We start from the raw sequence: 15,675 nt of genomic DNA on the forward strand, positions 1-15,675 counted from the left end.
AGACGCTTAACTGACTGAGCCACCCAGGCGCTCCTATACCCAGACATTCTTGCCTTTGCTCGGTTGCATTACCTTCTTGGCCCTTGAAGGCATCTCTCTCTCACATCCTGGCTTTCCAGTAGCCCCCTGACCCTATTCCTGGGTTATACTGGCAGACAGATCTTAGCAACTTTTTTGAATTTCAGGGTATCTTAGCTCTTCATTATCCTAGAACAGTGGTTTTCAACCAGAGGTGAGTTTGCCCCCCCCCCCAAAACATTTGGCAAGGTCTGCAGACATTTTTGGTTGTCACACCTCCTTGGAAGGGGTGCTACTGGCATCTTAGTGGGTAGAAGCCAGGGGTACTATTGAGCATCTCATAAAGTACAGGAAAGGCTCTCACAGCTAAGACTTACTCTCCCCAAATGTCAACAGTGCTGAAGCTGAGAAAGTCTATCCTAACAGTACGTTCCATTCATATGTGTTCTGGGAGCTTGGAATCTTCTGTGGTGGGTGGGGCGTCAGGCTGCCGACTGGACTGAGTGTGCTTAGAGGCTCTTACTTACGGAGCAGTAGGGGAAAATGGCAGTTCTTGAGGTCCATAGGTCCCTTCTCTGACCAGGTGACCAGCAGTATTATTGGTAATTCAGGTACCCAACAGCACTTGATTTGATTGTGGAAGGGCAATTTTTCTTAGTCCGTTTGTCTTTGTGGGATTCTGCCTGTTGTGTAGGCTCACACACGTCATTCGAGAATATTTGCTGTGAAGATTTCAACATAGAAGTCACTCAGCACTGACACTGGCATCAAAACAGAGCCTTGCTTACTGCTGAGATGCCACTTTCCTCAACCCCCAGGGTTTGTTTGGGAAGGCTGGCAGTGGAGAGGAGCAGGAACAGGAGGAGACAGAGGAGGGAGACTTCTCAAGGGGAGACTGGAGTGAAGAAACACTGTGTAATGCCTGAATAGCTTTCTGTTGTCTCTTGCTATCTTGGACTCAGGCCTGGGCAGGGTTCTGAGAAGGAAAGGTATGCTTCCCTACTTTGGTCAGTTGTTGCTCTGGATAGACAGCTCTGGTATTCTGAAGGTGACATGACTCAGAAGGACTGGGTCTTTTTTACCATAGTCTCAAAGACCCTGGAGTCTACCCTTGTACAGAGCTTGAATGGTTTGATAATAAGACTAAATGTGTGTATTTGTTTAATTAAAAACAAGGAGGATTCTTAAAGAGGCATATACCTGACATACTCACGTGGTATCCCAAGAGGGAGCTCCAGATTCCAGGATTTCCACTCGGAAGGATTTACCTCTCCTGGACTAGCTTTGCAAATTTAAAGAACTACTTTATGAAGATATTCAGATACGGATTCTTTCTGTCCCACACACACTTATGCATGTTTCAAAGACATCATTTTTAAAAAAGCACTTTTTCAAACAGAATTAGAGTTCTGCCAGCCAGGTGTTGGAGGGGTTATATAGGTGTTTTGAAAAGTTTTCAGACTTCACTGGACTTAAATAATGAAATCTCTGTTCTGCACTGTTTTCATTTACTTGATCCCTATTTATCAGTACTACTATGGATTTTTTTTTAAAGGAAAACTTAGAAGTAGGTAGTTGGACTTTAAAACAATCTTTTAAAGACCTTTTACATCTAATGTAGTATTTACATAAAAGTAGAAAATAAAATGGAATTGAATTGTAAAAAACAAAAACAAAAAACGGTTTGGACGGTTGTAGAACATTTTTCTCCTAATATACTTGTAGATGGTCTCTCCCCAGCTTTTTTTCTTCTTCCACCTTGTTGCTATTGTTGTTAAGGATTGCATTCCTCTGTCCTTAAGTTCCCCTTAGTAACACCCAGCTTGTTTGTGGGAGGAATTGGAAGGGTTTCTTCCTCCCTGTTGCTGTGGGAAAAGGGAGCCTTGACTGTCAGCATAACTGTCACTATAGCTGTGAATTGCCAAGTGATCTCCTCATCAGAAAGAGAATATGAGAGGCACAGTTTGGTCTTAGGGTGCGTATATTATCCAGGATTATTTGGGGTTTCAAACACCTGAAAACCGAAAGCAGCATGGCTCAAATATGTTGAAGTTTGTTTCTCTCACATATTAAAGGTAGACAGTATGGGGCTGGTAGGGTGACTTCATAATTTTTCAGGGAGCCTGGTTTCTTCCTTCTGCCTTACTGCTCTGCCATCCTCAGCACGTGACTTCTAGCTGGTGGTCCAAGGTGACGACTCAAGCTCTAGCTGTCAAGTCTGCACTGTGGCTGACAGGAAGGACAAAGAAAGGCATGCTCCGCCCTTCAAAGAGACTTCCTGAGGTCTTATTTGTTTGAAACTTTGATTACCTCCCTGGAGCAAGAACTTAAGTCACTTAGTCGTACATGCCTGCAAGAGAGGTTGGTAAATGTCAGTTTTAATTTAGGTAGCCCACACTTTAGCTAAAATTTGTTATTACTAAGGAAAAATGGAGGAACAGATATTAGAAGATAACTAGCAGTTTTTGCCACAGAGAGACTTTGCAGATTTGTTTCTGCTTTGGGATTGGGTGTGGATTTGCTATGTGAGTACTCCTTTCCTAGCATCATGCCTCCAGGACTTGAAGACCCTCACAGGGGACGCCCCCTCCCCCCGCCCCCCATTCAGTGGTGCAGACTTCCCAGCTAGGAAATGAGATCAAGAGGGGAGGGAAGGCTTGGAGGTTATAGTTATGAGCACGTGGCCTTTCAGGCCCAGCCTTGTGCTTGAGCTCTGATAGAATCTGTGGTCCTGGATGGCGATGGAATCTGAGGAGGTTTGGAGGGGTGGGGATCAGATGCTGAAATGTTTCTTGATTAGAATCAGGAAAACACTCAGGGGACTTGGCTTCTGCTGGTAGACTGTTTTTGGAGCTCTCTGTTCTCTGGCAGAGCTGAGAGTAAATGAAGCAAGCAAGACTCCTGGGGCAGTATTTAAGGATACACTCACTCTCAGGTTCTCCAAGTGGCCCTGAAAGTGAGTGTTTCCTTAAATTTTGTGCACCAGGCGCCCTCCTCACCTCACCCTACTCCTGGCCTTGCTCTTGGCTGCACATTGCTTTAGATTAAGCAGTTTAATTTTTACTGAGGAAGAAGCACATGTGCATGGTAAATAATTCAGAGTGTAAAATAGTATAAAATACTATTCAGAGTATAAAATAGTGGAAAAAGTCTCTCTCCCTCTCCAGAGCTTTGGTCTTCTTCCCCAGAGGCAACCACTGTGACAGGCTCTTTTGTATTTTTCCAACTGTCATTCAGAATGGGCTCTGCAGAGACTTCCATGAGGTGCTGCCGTCTTTTACTTATTGGCAGAGTCATGGAATTGCCACTGTGTGCAGTATTTACTCCTGTGCCAAGAGGAGCAAGCCAGGGGGAAATCTGTAGCAGGATGGAGGGAAGGAGAAAGAGGAGAAGTGAGAGGGAGTGCCGCCAGCGGGGCTGAGGATTATGTCTGCTTCTCTCCCCCATCTTGTTGCTACAAGGCAGAAGCACAGTGAGTCTAGCCAGGGCATTGTGAAATAATCTCTTGATGTGTGTGTCCATCTTTTTGTCTCCCTTTCTTTTTGTCCCTTCTCTATCTTTATTTCTGTCTCTCGTCTCTCCACCTCTGTCTTCTATGTATTTCTCTTTCTCTGTTAGTCTTTTTCTCACAAGCTGTACATCCTCTCACTTCTGCTGCTTTTCATAGTCCTGCTTCCTTCCTCTGTTTTCTTGTGGTTTTTGTTCCTCTATTACAAGGGCCTGAATGTGACTTTGACTTGCTGTATCTCCCAACTCTGCTACTGTTTGATAGATTCAGTCTCTTGGTACCCCAGTCTTTGTTCCTGGGAAAGGCAATTGAATGGGCTTAGTTTGGGTGATCAGCCATGACAGGTGAGGGGGAGCAGGGGCCTGGAGGTTACCTCAAAATATGCTTACTGTGTTGCACAGGGGTCTGTGGATTACTGTGGCTGTTAACTAGGTAATCCTTACGCTAGCTGATGTAGGCTTAGCTCCACACAGCGAGCTCTGATTAGCAGGGCAGCAGTGTGCATTCCTTTGGCCTTCCCTCCCATTTGACTGTGCTCCCACTCCGGACTGACTAGTGAGCACCTGTGTCATTTGCCAGAGTACTGCCGAGTGAAACTTTTCAAACTTTTATTTATTTATTTATTTATTTGACAGAGAGAGAGAGAGAGAGAGAAACAGAGAACACACGCAGGGGGAGCAGCAGGCACAGGGAGAAGCCGACTTCTCCTGCTTCTCTGAGTTGGGGGGGGGGCAAGGAGCAAGGAGCCTGATGCGGGGCTTGATCATGACCTGAGCCGAAGGCAGAAGCTTAACTAACTGAGCCACCCAGGCTTTCCAGTGAGTGAAAGCTCTTAAAGTACCATGGAGCCTGTTCAGGCACCATGTTTATTTCCACAGGCTCTAGGCTCTCCTCCCATTTGAGTGGAGGAATGTCAGCTTTCTGACAGTTGCCTTGCTTTACGGAATTGGTGGTTAAGTGAAAGTCATCACCCTCTTGATTCCAACCAGGGTTCATCATTTCCCCTCTTTGCTAGGCAGTAAGTTAGTAAAACAATATGCTTTTGTCTGTTTCTCCCCGCCCCATATCTGTGGTCTTCTTGGGGAAGTACCACACAAATGCCCAAGGGAGGACCTTCTTGAGATAGGTGTCCACATGAGTATAGCATAGATACTAACCTGTGCTGTGAAGTGCAAGTCTGTAGGGTTCAGGGGGAGAGAGCTCAGTGAGGGGCTGGCTGGTATATTTGGGGAAGGTTTTACGGGGGAAGTAGTGACTGAACTAGACCTTGTAAGTGGGAGTCACTGTTGGCTGTGGCGGCATGAGGAGAAAAGGACATTTCTTTTAAGTGTATATATGGCATCGGTAAGGAGAGAGTCTCTGGCTGAAGAGAGTGCAAAATGGGTAGGAGTAGACAGAGGTGGCTTAAAGGATGAGCCCAAAAGATTTTGTAATCATGTTTGAGGTTCATATAAAAGTTCTGTTTTGGGGCGCCTGGGTGGTTCAGTGGGTTAAAGCCTCTGCCTTCGGCTCGGCTCATTATCTCAGGGTCCTGAGATCGAGTCCCACGTTGGGATCTCTGCTTGGCGGGGAGCCTGCTTCCCTTCCTCTCTCTCTCTCTGCCTGCCTCTCTGTCTACTTGTGATCTCTGTCTGTTAAATAAATAAATAAATAAATCTTTAAAAAAAAATTTCTGTTTTTTGGAGGCTTAGGGCAGTACTTGGTAGTGTCATTATGGAGGCCCTTGTATTCTGTTCTTGTGTCCTCCTGGTGGGTCAAAACAGTCCCTATTTAACAAGGGTAAGGCGCTGGGACCCTCAGCACACCCTCACTGTGGTCCGCAAGGAACTGGAAATAAAGCCAGTAGTGTAGGCAGGAGCCTGGGGAATGCTCACGTAAGCTCGCTTCTCCATGGACCTCACTGAGAATTGGGAGGTTTGGATAGAAATGGAAGGGGATTTGGGGGAGGCCCTTATAAGCTAAGGAATGATGGTTGGCCTCCCTCAGCCATGGTTTCCTCATCTATAAAACAAGAGTAAGAATGTGTATATTTTTGGGTTATGGGAATTAATTGAGAGGATGTATGTGAAACCATCATGTATTTATATACAAAATATTATATCTGTAATTCCTAGGTGACTTGCTACCTGCATTCAATTGATAGGCCTCTCTTGTGGCCATGGAAATATTTTGTGCCTTGGATGGTTTGGAACCTTGGGAGTTTGAGTGGGAAAAAGTGGGTGAAGTCCATCATTCCTGGGCCTGGGGGCTTTTCCCAAAAAATGATTCTGGATGTCAGAATTTATGTGTATGTGTTAATGCATGCTTTTGTGTTTTGTCACCAGTGATGGGCAGATCGTGGATGCCTCTCCATTGCCTGTTCTTCTGGTTCTGATTGATCCATTGGCCCCTTTGCTTTAGGCAGGGACAGAAGCGATGCTCTCTATCAGAAGAGATTGGATCACTGTGGCCTCAGCTCCAGCCTGCCAGATCTGATGTTACATTTTTTTCTTCTAGGCCTGCTGACATTTGTGAACTGTGCTTATGTCAAGTGGGGCACACGTGTTCAGGACACGTTCACTTATGCCAAGGTCCTAGCACTCATTGCCATCATTATCATGGGCCTCGTTAAACTGTGCCAGGGTAAGATGGGCCTGGGCTGGGAAGGAGGGTGGATGATTGCCTAGATTTCGTAAGGAGGACATGGGGAATCTTGGCTTTACTGATAAACTCTTTCTGTGTATATAGTAGACTGTCGGGGAGAGCAAGACATCTGTTCCTGGGCTTCTTAGGCCAGGTTGGCTTGGCCAACTGAACATGAGTCACTCTCCCTCAGGGCTGCTTTCCCTTTGTGGAGGCTAGGAACATTGCAAGAAGGCAGCTGGGAGCCCAGGGGTTTTTGAAACCTGGATCTTGTGTAATTGGGTCATAAATGTAACTGATGGGGATAGAGTGAGCCCTGCTTGGCCCTGTTTTTGGATTGTGACTTCCAGGCAGTGAGTAGAAAGACCTGGCCGTCCTTGAGAGGAGTGGGAAGGTGTGTGTGGGGGGGGTTAGATGGAGTATAGGAATGAGTGGTTATTTTGTAGCCTTTATTCTTTATCTGGATTTGCTTTTATTTAACATTCAGTCTTAAAGTCAGCTCTCAGCAAAATATTAAAATAGTATGAAGTTGGTACTGGCTTTCCTGCATGTTGGCTTTAGAAAGCTTTTCATTCCTGAATCAGAGTAGCAGTGAGGGTAGACAAGTCTCCTGAGCTCTTAGGGAAGTCTTTTTTTTTTTTTTTTTTATTAAAGATTTTTATTTCTTTATTTGACAGACAGAGATCACAAGTAGGCAGAGAGGCAGGCAGAGAGAGAGAGAGAGAGAGAGGGAAGCAGGCTTCCTGTGGAGCAGAGAGCCCGATGCGGGGCTCGATCCCAGGACCCTGAGATCATGACCCGAGCCGAAGGCAGCAGCCCAAACCACTGAGCCACCTAGGCGCCCCGGGAAGTCTTGAGGTATCTTTGGCCAGGGAGATCTCAGTTGCTCTCTAGATCATATGTCTCTAAACTCAACCTTGTTTAAATTTACCAGGGAGAGCTGAGACACCTCACCGCCCCACCCCCCAAACTCAGATCTATTGGATTAAACATAAGATGGTTTTGGAGTTCAGAAAGCTCTGTTTTTAAGTGCCTTGGCAGCTGGTCCAGTACCTTTGTGCACATGTGCCAAGTTAGTACATCCAGCCGCTTCAGTGTTTTTGAGTCTCAAGATCATCTTGGGGTCAAAGAGGGTAGCTGAGTTATCCTCCTATCGAGATCTGTGCCTTAGAAAACCATTGCTGTGTATGATGACTGGCACACCTGGGGCGTGAAAACCTCTATTTTCCCTTCTCCTGCTGCCCACCCAGCCCTTTTTGACACATTGAAAGAACAGTTCTACTTTTTGCAGGGGGTAATGGCAGACTTCCTTGTAAGTCTGGATCTTGTTAAAAACCTCCAGGGTGTCCAGAAGGTCTCTCTCCTGGGCAGGCAGGTGCTACTCCCTTGACTTTCAAATGTGTGGTCTCCAGAGGCCTCTAAGGAGAATGACAGGTGCCTAGGCTGGCTCTCCAAGAGTGGAAGTGGCTCAGGCCTACCCCAGGCATAGTGAGGACCCCAGTTCTTACATAGCCTGTGATTTCCTGCCACAGGCAACTGTAGCCCCTACAAGTAGAGCAACAGAGTTCTCTTCTGAGAACGAGAAAACTATGTGACCAAATTGTGTAGTGGTTTTGGCCACAACAGACAGTTCCACAGGAAGGCCTAATTATTAATTAAAAGTGCCTCCTTTATGTGAAACAGGGTTCTTTCTAAAAATAGGAAGAAGAGCTCTGGCCTACTGTGAGGTCACTTGGAACTACATTAGAGCTTTTCTGGAAAAGGCGTTATCATTTCAGAAGGCAGCCAGGAATGTCTTTGTTTTTCGGAGACTGCGTAGTTGTGCTAGAGGAATATGCAGTTTCTTGAGGGGATGGGTGGGGTGATAAAGTACAGGGAGAGCTGGTGGTCGTTCTTTGAATATTAAATTATGTTTTTCTTTTCTCTTCCCTCTGCCTGCTTGCTTTTCCCTTCTTTTCTTGACCCTCTTTTCTTTTTCCCCATTTTTGCTTCCTCTTTCTTACTGCTTCTCCCTGTTCTTTCTCCTCTGCTCAAACCTTCTAACTCTCCCCTCCTTCTTCTTCCTCTTCCTTCCCACTGAACCCCTTCCCCTGCCTTTGCCCCCACAGGACACTCTGAGCACTTTCAGGACGCCTTTGAGGGTTCCTCCTGGGACATGGGAGACCTCTCTCTCGCCCTCTACTCTGCCCTCTTCTCTTACTCAGGTTGGGACACCCTTAATTTTGTAACCGAAGAAATCAAAAACCCAGAAAGGTAATGGTGGGATCACACTCTCACTCCCCAACTTGGCTGGAACTCCTGCTGATAGAGTGGGCACACTTGCTCCCTTTCTCTTTCTCTCATCCCTTCTCCCTATTCCTCCTTCTTAGCTCAGAGAGATTAGGGGCTAGGTTGAGGATGAGAGAAGGTGGGAAAGCCTCTTCACCCTTGGGTTTACACTGGAGGATCCGCAAGGTTTTGCTCCAGGAGAGATCCTCCAGTAGGCACTAGCTGACCCAGCTGGGGCTAAGGTGCTAGAACCTCATACTCTGGTGCTGACATTGAAGCCTGGGGAGCTGGAAGCTTATTCTGGGCCATCAGCCTCCCAGCCTGGCCTCCAGTCCCTGGAGGACACTGCTCCTCTTTCCGTGGGACCGATTGGTCCTGTTGTGGCACGGATCACATATTGAGCCCCAGCTATCTTCACAGAGAAGGGTCGGTGTCTCTCTCTCTCTCTCTCTGTTTCTCAGCAGAAAGGAGCATGGGTTTCGTACCCACCCTGACCATGTAGGAAAGAGGAGCCTGCCTCAAAGACTTAGAGCCAGGGAACTATTAAAGAAAAATCCCTGGGTGAGCCTTGACTCCAAGGAGAGTTGATTCTAGGTAGTCCTATCTCACTTCTCCTGACAGAAATTTGCCCCTGGCCATTGGGATTTCCATGCCAATTGTGACGCTCATCTATATCCTAACCAACGTGGCCTATTATACAGTGCTGAGCATTTCAGATGTCCTTGACAGTGATGCTGTGGCTGTGGTGAGTCTCCATTTGCTTGTCATCTTATTATACTGAATGGCTCAATCTCTTTCTGAAGCCCCTCCAGCTCTGCAGAGTGAGATGGTGGATCTAGGACAGAGGGTGGGCTGCTCGGCAGTGACAGTGTTTGTTCTGACATAGCATAGGTACAGGAGGCTTATGAAACCCTGTCTTGTGCTGAGTGACTTCTGTGCTCTGTCCCCAGACATTTGCTGACCAGACATTTGGCCTGTTCAGTTGGACCATTCCTATTGCTGTTGCCCTGTCCTGCTTTGGGGGCCTCAATGCATCTATCTTTGCTTCATCAAGGTAATGTGTTCCTGCTTTACCAATAACAGACTGCAGTAGTTAATCTTCTGAGGCTCTAGGTGAGCCAGTAAGAGCCCTTCTTTCCCTTCTTTCTCTTGGATGTACAGTGTGTGTGTGTGTGTGTGTGTGTGTGTGTGTGTACACTTGTGTGCGCGCATATGCTGGCCTTTGTGCAGACATCTGTATGCTTGAAGCTCACAGTTCCATCTGAGGTGATGACAGATTGGTTAGAGGTAGAGGGGAGCAAGGTTATAGCTTGGTGTAGATAAGAATCTTAGTGATCACTTGTTGTGGACCAGGTATTGGTACAGGGTGACTCTGCCCCTCACTTCACAGAAATCACTGAAGCTGACAGGTAGGCTCTGTTCTCCTCTCTGTAGAGACTTATCTATAAGAGCATCTGTCCTTCCTATTGTTTCAGAGAAAGGAACAGTTCTGCTTTTCCAGGCTGACTGTGCTACCTGGTTTCGGGGCCCCAGCACTACCCCCTCTTAGCACTTTGCTTCATCACTTGGCTCTTCTCTTTGGTAGATGTTCAGTAGGAGCCCGCTCTGCACAAGCTTCTCTCATCTCAGCTTAGTGAAGTCACAAAACAGCTTTCCTCATCTCCCTCCTTACTGGACACACTTCTGGAGGGAATGGTCTGCATTTTGACTGTCACTCATTTTTCTAGCCATTATACTTTGACTTCTACTACCTAAAAAATATTATTAAGTGGACCTATGACCTCCTTCTTAGCCTGCTTTTAGTCCTTATCCTATTGGACCCCTGATGCAAGTGATGCTTATGGCCCTCTACTTCTGAAACTATTCCTGTGACTTTGTGACACTCTGATATTTGAGAGAAAGGCTTCTTTCCTGATTTCTCTTTCACTCACCATATAAATGTTGCTGTCCCTAGGGCTGGGAGTATAGTAGGCATTCAAATTTTTTACATGAACAGGTAAGAGGATGAATTAATAAAAGAAATAATTTTTGTCCTATTTATTCTTCTTACTGGTTTTGACACCACAGTCCATGTACTTGGGGCCTCCCTAGGGTAACCAGAGTAATAGATCAAAGTCTTGGAAAACAGTGTGGTATCATCTTCCCTTACTTCAACCTGGTATGGCTAAGGTTGCACTTGATGTGAGTCTTTTTTTTTTTTTTTTTTAAGATTGTATTTACTTATTTGACAGGGAGGGAGACCACAAGTAGGCAGAGAGGCAGGCAGAGAGAGAGAGGGAAGCCGGCTCCCCGTTGAACGGAGAGCCTGATATGGGGCTCGGTCCCGGGACCCTGAGATCATGACCCGAGCCGAAGGCAGAGGCTCAACCCACTGAGCCACCCAGGTGCCCCAGATGTGACTCTTCATAAGTTACTGCACCCAAAGGTGGTGTTTCCCATAGACTGACCCTTATTGATTCCCAAGACATTCCAGCTGGCTCTGTCAATCTTCTTAAAATACTTGCATGATAGGTGCCTTTTAACCTCACTCAGCTCTGTTGTGTCATTGACAGGGTGGGAGTGGGGATAGGGGATTCTGAGAGTAAGAGTCTGGACCAGCAAGTAAGGGGACTACAGTGATGTAGAGGTATTTCGCAATTGTTTGTTAACTTCTCACTTTTTCTTTATTACCTATGTAGTTATCTCTGGCTTTATACTAGACACTTTTGCTGCACCCGCACACAGTCCCCTTCCAGCATCCCCTCTACTGTATTTCTTCTCTTCCCAGTACAGGTTATTAACCTATGTGGGCCAACTCCTACTATCTTGCCCTGTGACCTTTCCAGATGGTCTCATCAACTCCTGTGGCTCCATCTGAGTGGCTCACAAGTATCTCAGTGCCCTCCACTTGTGCTTTGTCTTTAGCTGTGATGCTGTGTGCTATCAGTTCTCCTTGCTTGGCCTCTTTATTTTTCCCTTGGTGTTCACCCTCTTTTTCCAGCTCCAACATGTTCTTGCATGCGCACACACACATATATACACATGTACATGCAAAGGATCACCAGATTTGATTGAGGTGGTCACATCTGTCTTGTTTTCTCTTCAGCCAGGGTGTCTGCCCTCATTCAGGTCTCCTCTTACGGGACAGTTATCACAGATAACCTTTTTTTAAGATTTATTTATTTGAGAGGTAGGGGGAGGGGCAGAAGGCTAGAGTCCCAAGGAGACTCTGTGCTGAGCACGAAGTATGACACGGGGCTGGAGCCCCTGACCTTGAGATCATGACCTGAGCCCAGATCAGGAGTTGAGAGGCTTAACTGACTATGCCACCCAGGCACCCCACAGATTACTTCCTTATCTGGCCTCCTCCCTGTCCACTAGTCTCTCCCTGCTTTAATTGGCCTCCGTGATGCCACCAGAGTCTCTGCTAAATGCTGTCAAGCCTTTACTTCAGAGCCACAGCAGACTCTCCTTGTTTTTTCAGACTCCACAGCATGGTCTCAGCTGCACGGTCTTCTTAGCTGTTTCCTCACATACCTTAACATGGGACTGCAGGCATTCTAGTACCAACCTCAAGGAGGTCACCCTCTTTCACTCCTTCACGCCTCTTTTGCTGTTGCCTATGCTGTTTTCCACCCATCTGCTCACCTTCTGGCAAACTCCAGTTTCTTCCCAGCCCAGATGTGGTCATCTCTTGTGAAGTTTTTTTGTTCCCCCAGCTTACCCCCAGGCTGGTGAGTGCTTTATGCCCCATGATGATGCTGTCTACACTGGATGGTAGTTCCTTTCTCTCTTGCTCTATTTCTCAAACGGTAGGGCTCTTTGGAGACAGAGAGGAAGCCTGGGTTGTCTCTGAGGCCCAGGCTTGTCCTGGCCTATCCTGTATCAGGAGCTCAGGGAAGATATACAGAGAGCACGGAAGGCTTGCTGCCCTTCTTTAAAAAGCCATTGTGTAAAGTGTGAAATCTGTGAGGTGGTAGAGGGGGGTACCCCTGATGGAATGGACTGGGGTGGCGGTGAGTGATGGCAAGGTGAGGCATCCACTGGGTGATGGTGGGTTTCATGGCTGAGGGGCTCAGGGGTGTCCATGGCCAAGAGAGAGGTAGGACATTCTTGGTTAACACTGGAAGTACCCATGGTTGGAGGTTGGAGACATCTATGGGTAAAAGTTGAGGGGTGAGGGTGGGGGTTGGGCATGCATACAGTACACGGGATCCTCCTCTGAGAGGACTGCCTCCTGTGTTTTTGTGGAGTTCTGAGCCTAGTTTGTCACGTGAGTGTGGCTACATGGCCTAGTGAAAGGATCATCCTGACACACTTCTTATCCTTCTACTAGGTTGTTCTTCGTGGGCTCCCGTGAGGGCCACCTCCCAGATGTTCTGTCCATGATCCACATTGAGCGTTTTACACCCATCCCTGCTTTACTGTTCAATGTAAGCTCTGCTGGGGGAGTGTGGAGAACTGTGGTACTCTTGCTGACTTTATAACTGTCAGTAGGAGGTATAGTAGCTTCTTAAGGTATTTCCCCAGATACTCGGTGTTTCTAAAAATATAAAACATATGAGAGAAGGCAAATGGTACAAAAGAATATAAAAATAAATTTGTAAAATTTATTTTTTTATTTTCAAAAGATTTTATTTATTTATTTAGAGAGTATGAGCAGGGGGAGGGGCAGTGAGAGAGAATCCCAAGCAGACCCTATACTGAGTACAGAGCCCGATATAGAAATTGATCTCATGTCCCTAAGATCATGACTGAGCCAAAATCAAGAGTTGGATGCTTAACTGATGGAGCCACCCAGGCATTCCTGAATTTTTCTTAACTAGGCTCCATGCCCTACATGGGGTTTGAACTCATGACCCTGATATTAAGAGTCCTGTGTTCCCCTGACTGAGCCAGCTAGGTGCCCCTCCTTTTTTAATTTTTTTGTTCATTTTAATTATATCATTTTTTTAAATTAAAGATTTTACTTAACAGAGAGAGAGAGATTTTATTTGACAGAGAGAGAGAGATCCAAGTAGCAGAGAGGCAGGCAGAGAGAGGGGGAAGCAGGCTCCCTGCTAGCAGAGAGCCTGATGCGGGGCTCAATCCCAGGATCCCTGAGATCATGACCTGAGCCAAAGGCAGAGGTTTAACCCACTGAGCCACCCATGTGCCCCTTTAATTAAATCATTTTAAAAAGCCAAGCCGGTTGTATACCAACTACCCAGGGACTTCTTTTCATATTATAGACTTTATATAGATTTCTTTTTTAAAAGATATAAGTTATCTCTACGCACAAAATGGGGCTTGAACTCACAACCCTGAGATCAAGAGTCACATGCTCCACTGAGGAGACAGCCAGGTGCCCCTGCATATCATAGATTTATATATAGTAGATAGTGCTTCATATATGCCAAGTATAATTATATCCCCCTTACATAGTTATCATCAGCTCAACCCTTCCTGTCAGTGTCAAGTTTCATTATTTAGCTTTGTACTGAGAAATTTAAAGAGGGACTGATGATACTTCATTAGTTTCTTCTTCTTTTTATTTATTTATTTATTTATTTATTTATTTATTTATTTGACAGAGAGAGAGAGGGATGACAAGTAGGCAGAGAGGCAGGCAGAGAGACAGAGGGGAAAGCAGGCTCTCTGCTCGGAAGCAGGGAGCCTGATGCGGGACTCGATCCCAGGACCCCGAGATCATGACCTGATCTGAAGGCAGGGGCTTAACCCACTGAGCCACTCAGGCGTCCCTCATTAGTTTCTTCTTACCCCTGGAATTTTCCTGGCAATTATTCCATGTTTGTGTTTGTCCTTATGAACTTTGTTATTTTGTCAAAATAACAAAAATCCTCTCAGTATATTCATTGGAATCACATTGAACTTATAAATTTAGGGGAGATCTGACATCTTGTCTTTTAATCATCTTCTGCCCCCGTTTTTCCAATACAGTCCCTCTTCTTTCCCCAGAATGGGTCCCTTTTGTTTTAATTCCTTTGTTGGTAATCTAGGTGAAAAGACTAGGTGGGGGGAACTCCATATTCTTGAAGATTAAGTAAATCTGACCATGTCACAGGATGTAGTCCCCAATTTCTGTCTTCTAGGACTCTTGTTCCAGAGGGCAAATTCTGTCATACCTCTCTTATCAGGGGTATAGATCCATTTTGTCAATCTGCATTTCAAAGACCCCAGGACAGTGAGATGGTTCTGGAGGCATTGATTCCGTTTGTATGCCAGGTAGTTGAGACTCGGGAGTAATGGTATCCAGATGGCAATGTGGATGGTGGTGCATCAAAGTGAGGAGGACCTCACTCTGCCATCAGAAGGGGAAAGGAGTCTGGCTTGTTTATTAAAGTGTTTGCAAAAAGAAGGGAGGCATTGTGTATAGGAAGAGCCCTCAATAGGAGAGGGAGAGATTCCACTTTGAAGGTTAATACAGTGGTTAGACCTATCTGATGCCAAGGGGTCACTGAAAATAACTGGAGGTGACCTGATAAGCTAAATCAGCAGTGAGCAGCAGACCTGGTACTGATTGCTGGGTGGTTGGAGTATCCTGGAATGGCCTGGTGGTGACAATGCCCACTCCTCCTTCCATCTCCCCCCTCCAGTGTACCATGACACTCATCTACCTCACCGTGGAAGATGTTTTCCTGCTCATCAACTACTTCAGCTTTAGCTATTGGTTCTTTGTGGGCCTATCTGTTGCTGGACAGCTCTATCTTCGCTGGAAGGAGCCCGAGCGACCCCGGCCTCTCAAGGTCAGTGACTCTGGACACGCTGGGGTGGGGGGTGGGCCATCTCCCCAACGTGACTTCTCTGTACCCTGTTCCCCATAGCACTTTACCTAATATCTCACCTCTCTCCATTTCAGCTGAGCCTGGTTTTTCCCATCGTGTTCTGCATATGCTCCTTGTTTCTGGTGATTGTGCCGCTATACAGTGACACCATCAATTCCCTCATTGGCATCGGGATTGCCCTCTCTGGGATTCCTGTCTACTTCGTGGGTGTTTACTTGCCTGAGTCCCAGAGGCCAGTCCTTATTCGGAATGTCCTGGGTGAGCTTCTTTGCCCATTACGCACGGCTTGTGTGTGTGTGTGTGTGTGTGTGTGTGCGCGCGTACATGCATGCACACATGCATGCGCACAGATGCATGCAGAGGTGGGAGTGGTGGCTAACAGCTTCCCTTATATTAGTGATATGCTGGAGACCACGAGACCTGGTTGCTCCACATGACTTCTTCCCTTTTGATCTTGACATGAGCACTTTAGTTCTAACTTTAGAGTCCTATTTT

At 46.4% G+C, this 15,675-nt stretch overlaps 1 protein-coding gene across 5 annotated transcripts in view; it reads left to right on the forward strand.

Moving 5' to 3' along the window:
* Positions 1-15,675, forward strand: part of SLC7A6 (solute carrier family 7 member 6) — a 34,788-nt gene that overhangs the window by 16,480 nt on the left and 2,633 nt on the right. For all 5 annotated transcript variants that reach the window (XR_001178193.2, XM_045076211.1, XM_004744508.3 and 2 more), the window contains 7 exons: positions 6,023-6,148; positions 8,257-8,401; positions 9,038-9,161; positions 9,367-9,470; positions 12,732-12,828; positions 14,992-15,141; positions 15,255-15,438. Coding sequence is in view for 4 of the 5 variants with exons in the window: in XM_045076211.1 (XP_044932146.1) it covers positions 6,023-6,148; positions 8,257-8,401; positions 9,038-9,161; positions 9,367-9,470; positions 12,732-12,828; positions 14,992-15,141; positions 15,255-15,438 (930 nt within the window). In the remaining variant the exon portion in view is untranslated. The remainder of the gene's footprint in view (positions 1-6,022; positions 6,149-8,256; positions 8,402-9,037; positions 9,162-9,366; positions 9,471-12,731; positions 12,829-14,991; positions 15,142-15,254; positions 15,439-15,675) is intronic.

The sequence above is a fragment of the Mustela putorius genome, unplaced genomic scaffold (genome assembly GCF_011764305.1).
Source record: "Mustela putorius furo isolate JIRA1106 unplaced genomic scaffold, ASM1176430v1.1 tig00000174_pilon_pilon_pilon, whole genome shotgun sequence".
NCBI classification, from domain to species: domain Eukaryota; kingdom Metazoa; phylum Chordata; class Mammalia; order Carnivora; family Mustelidae; genus Mustela; species Mustela putorius.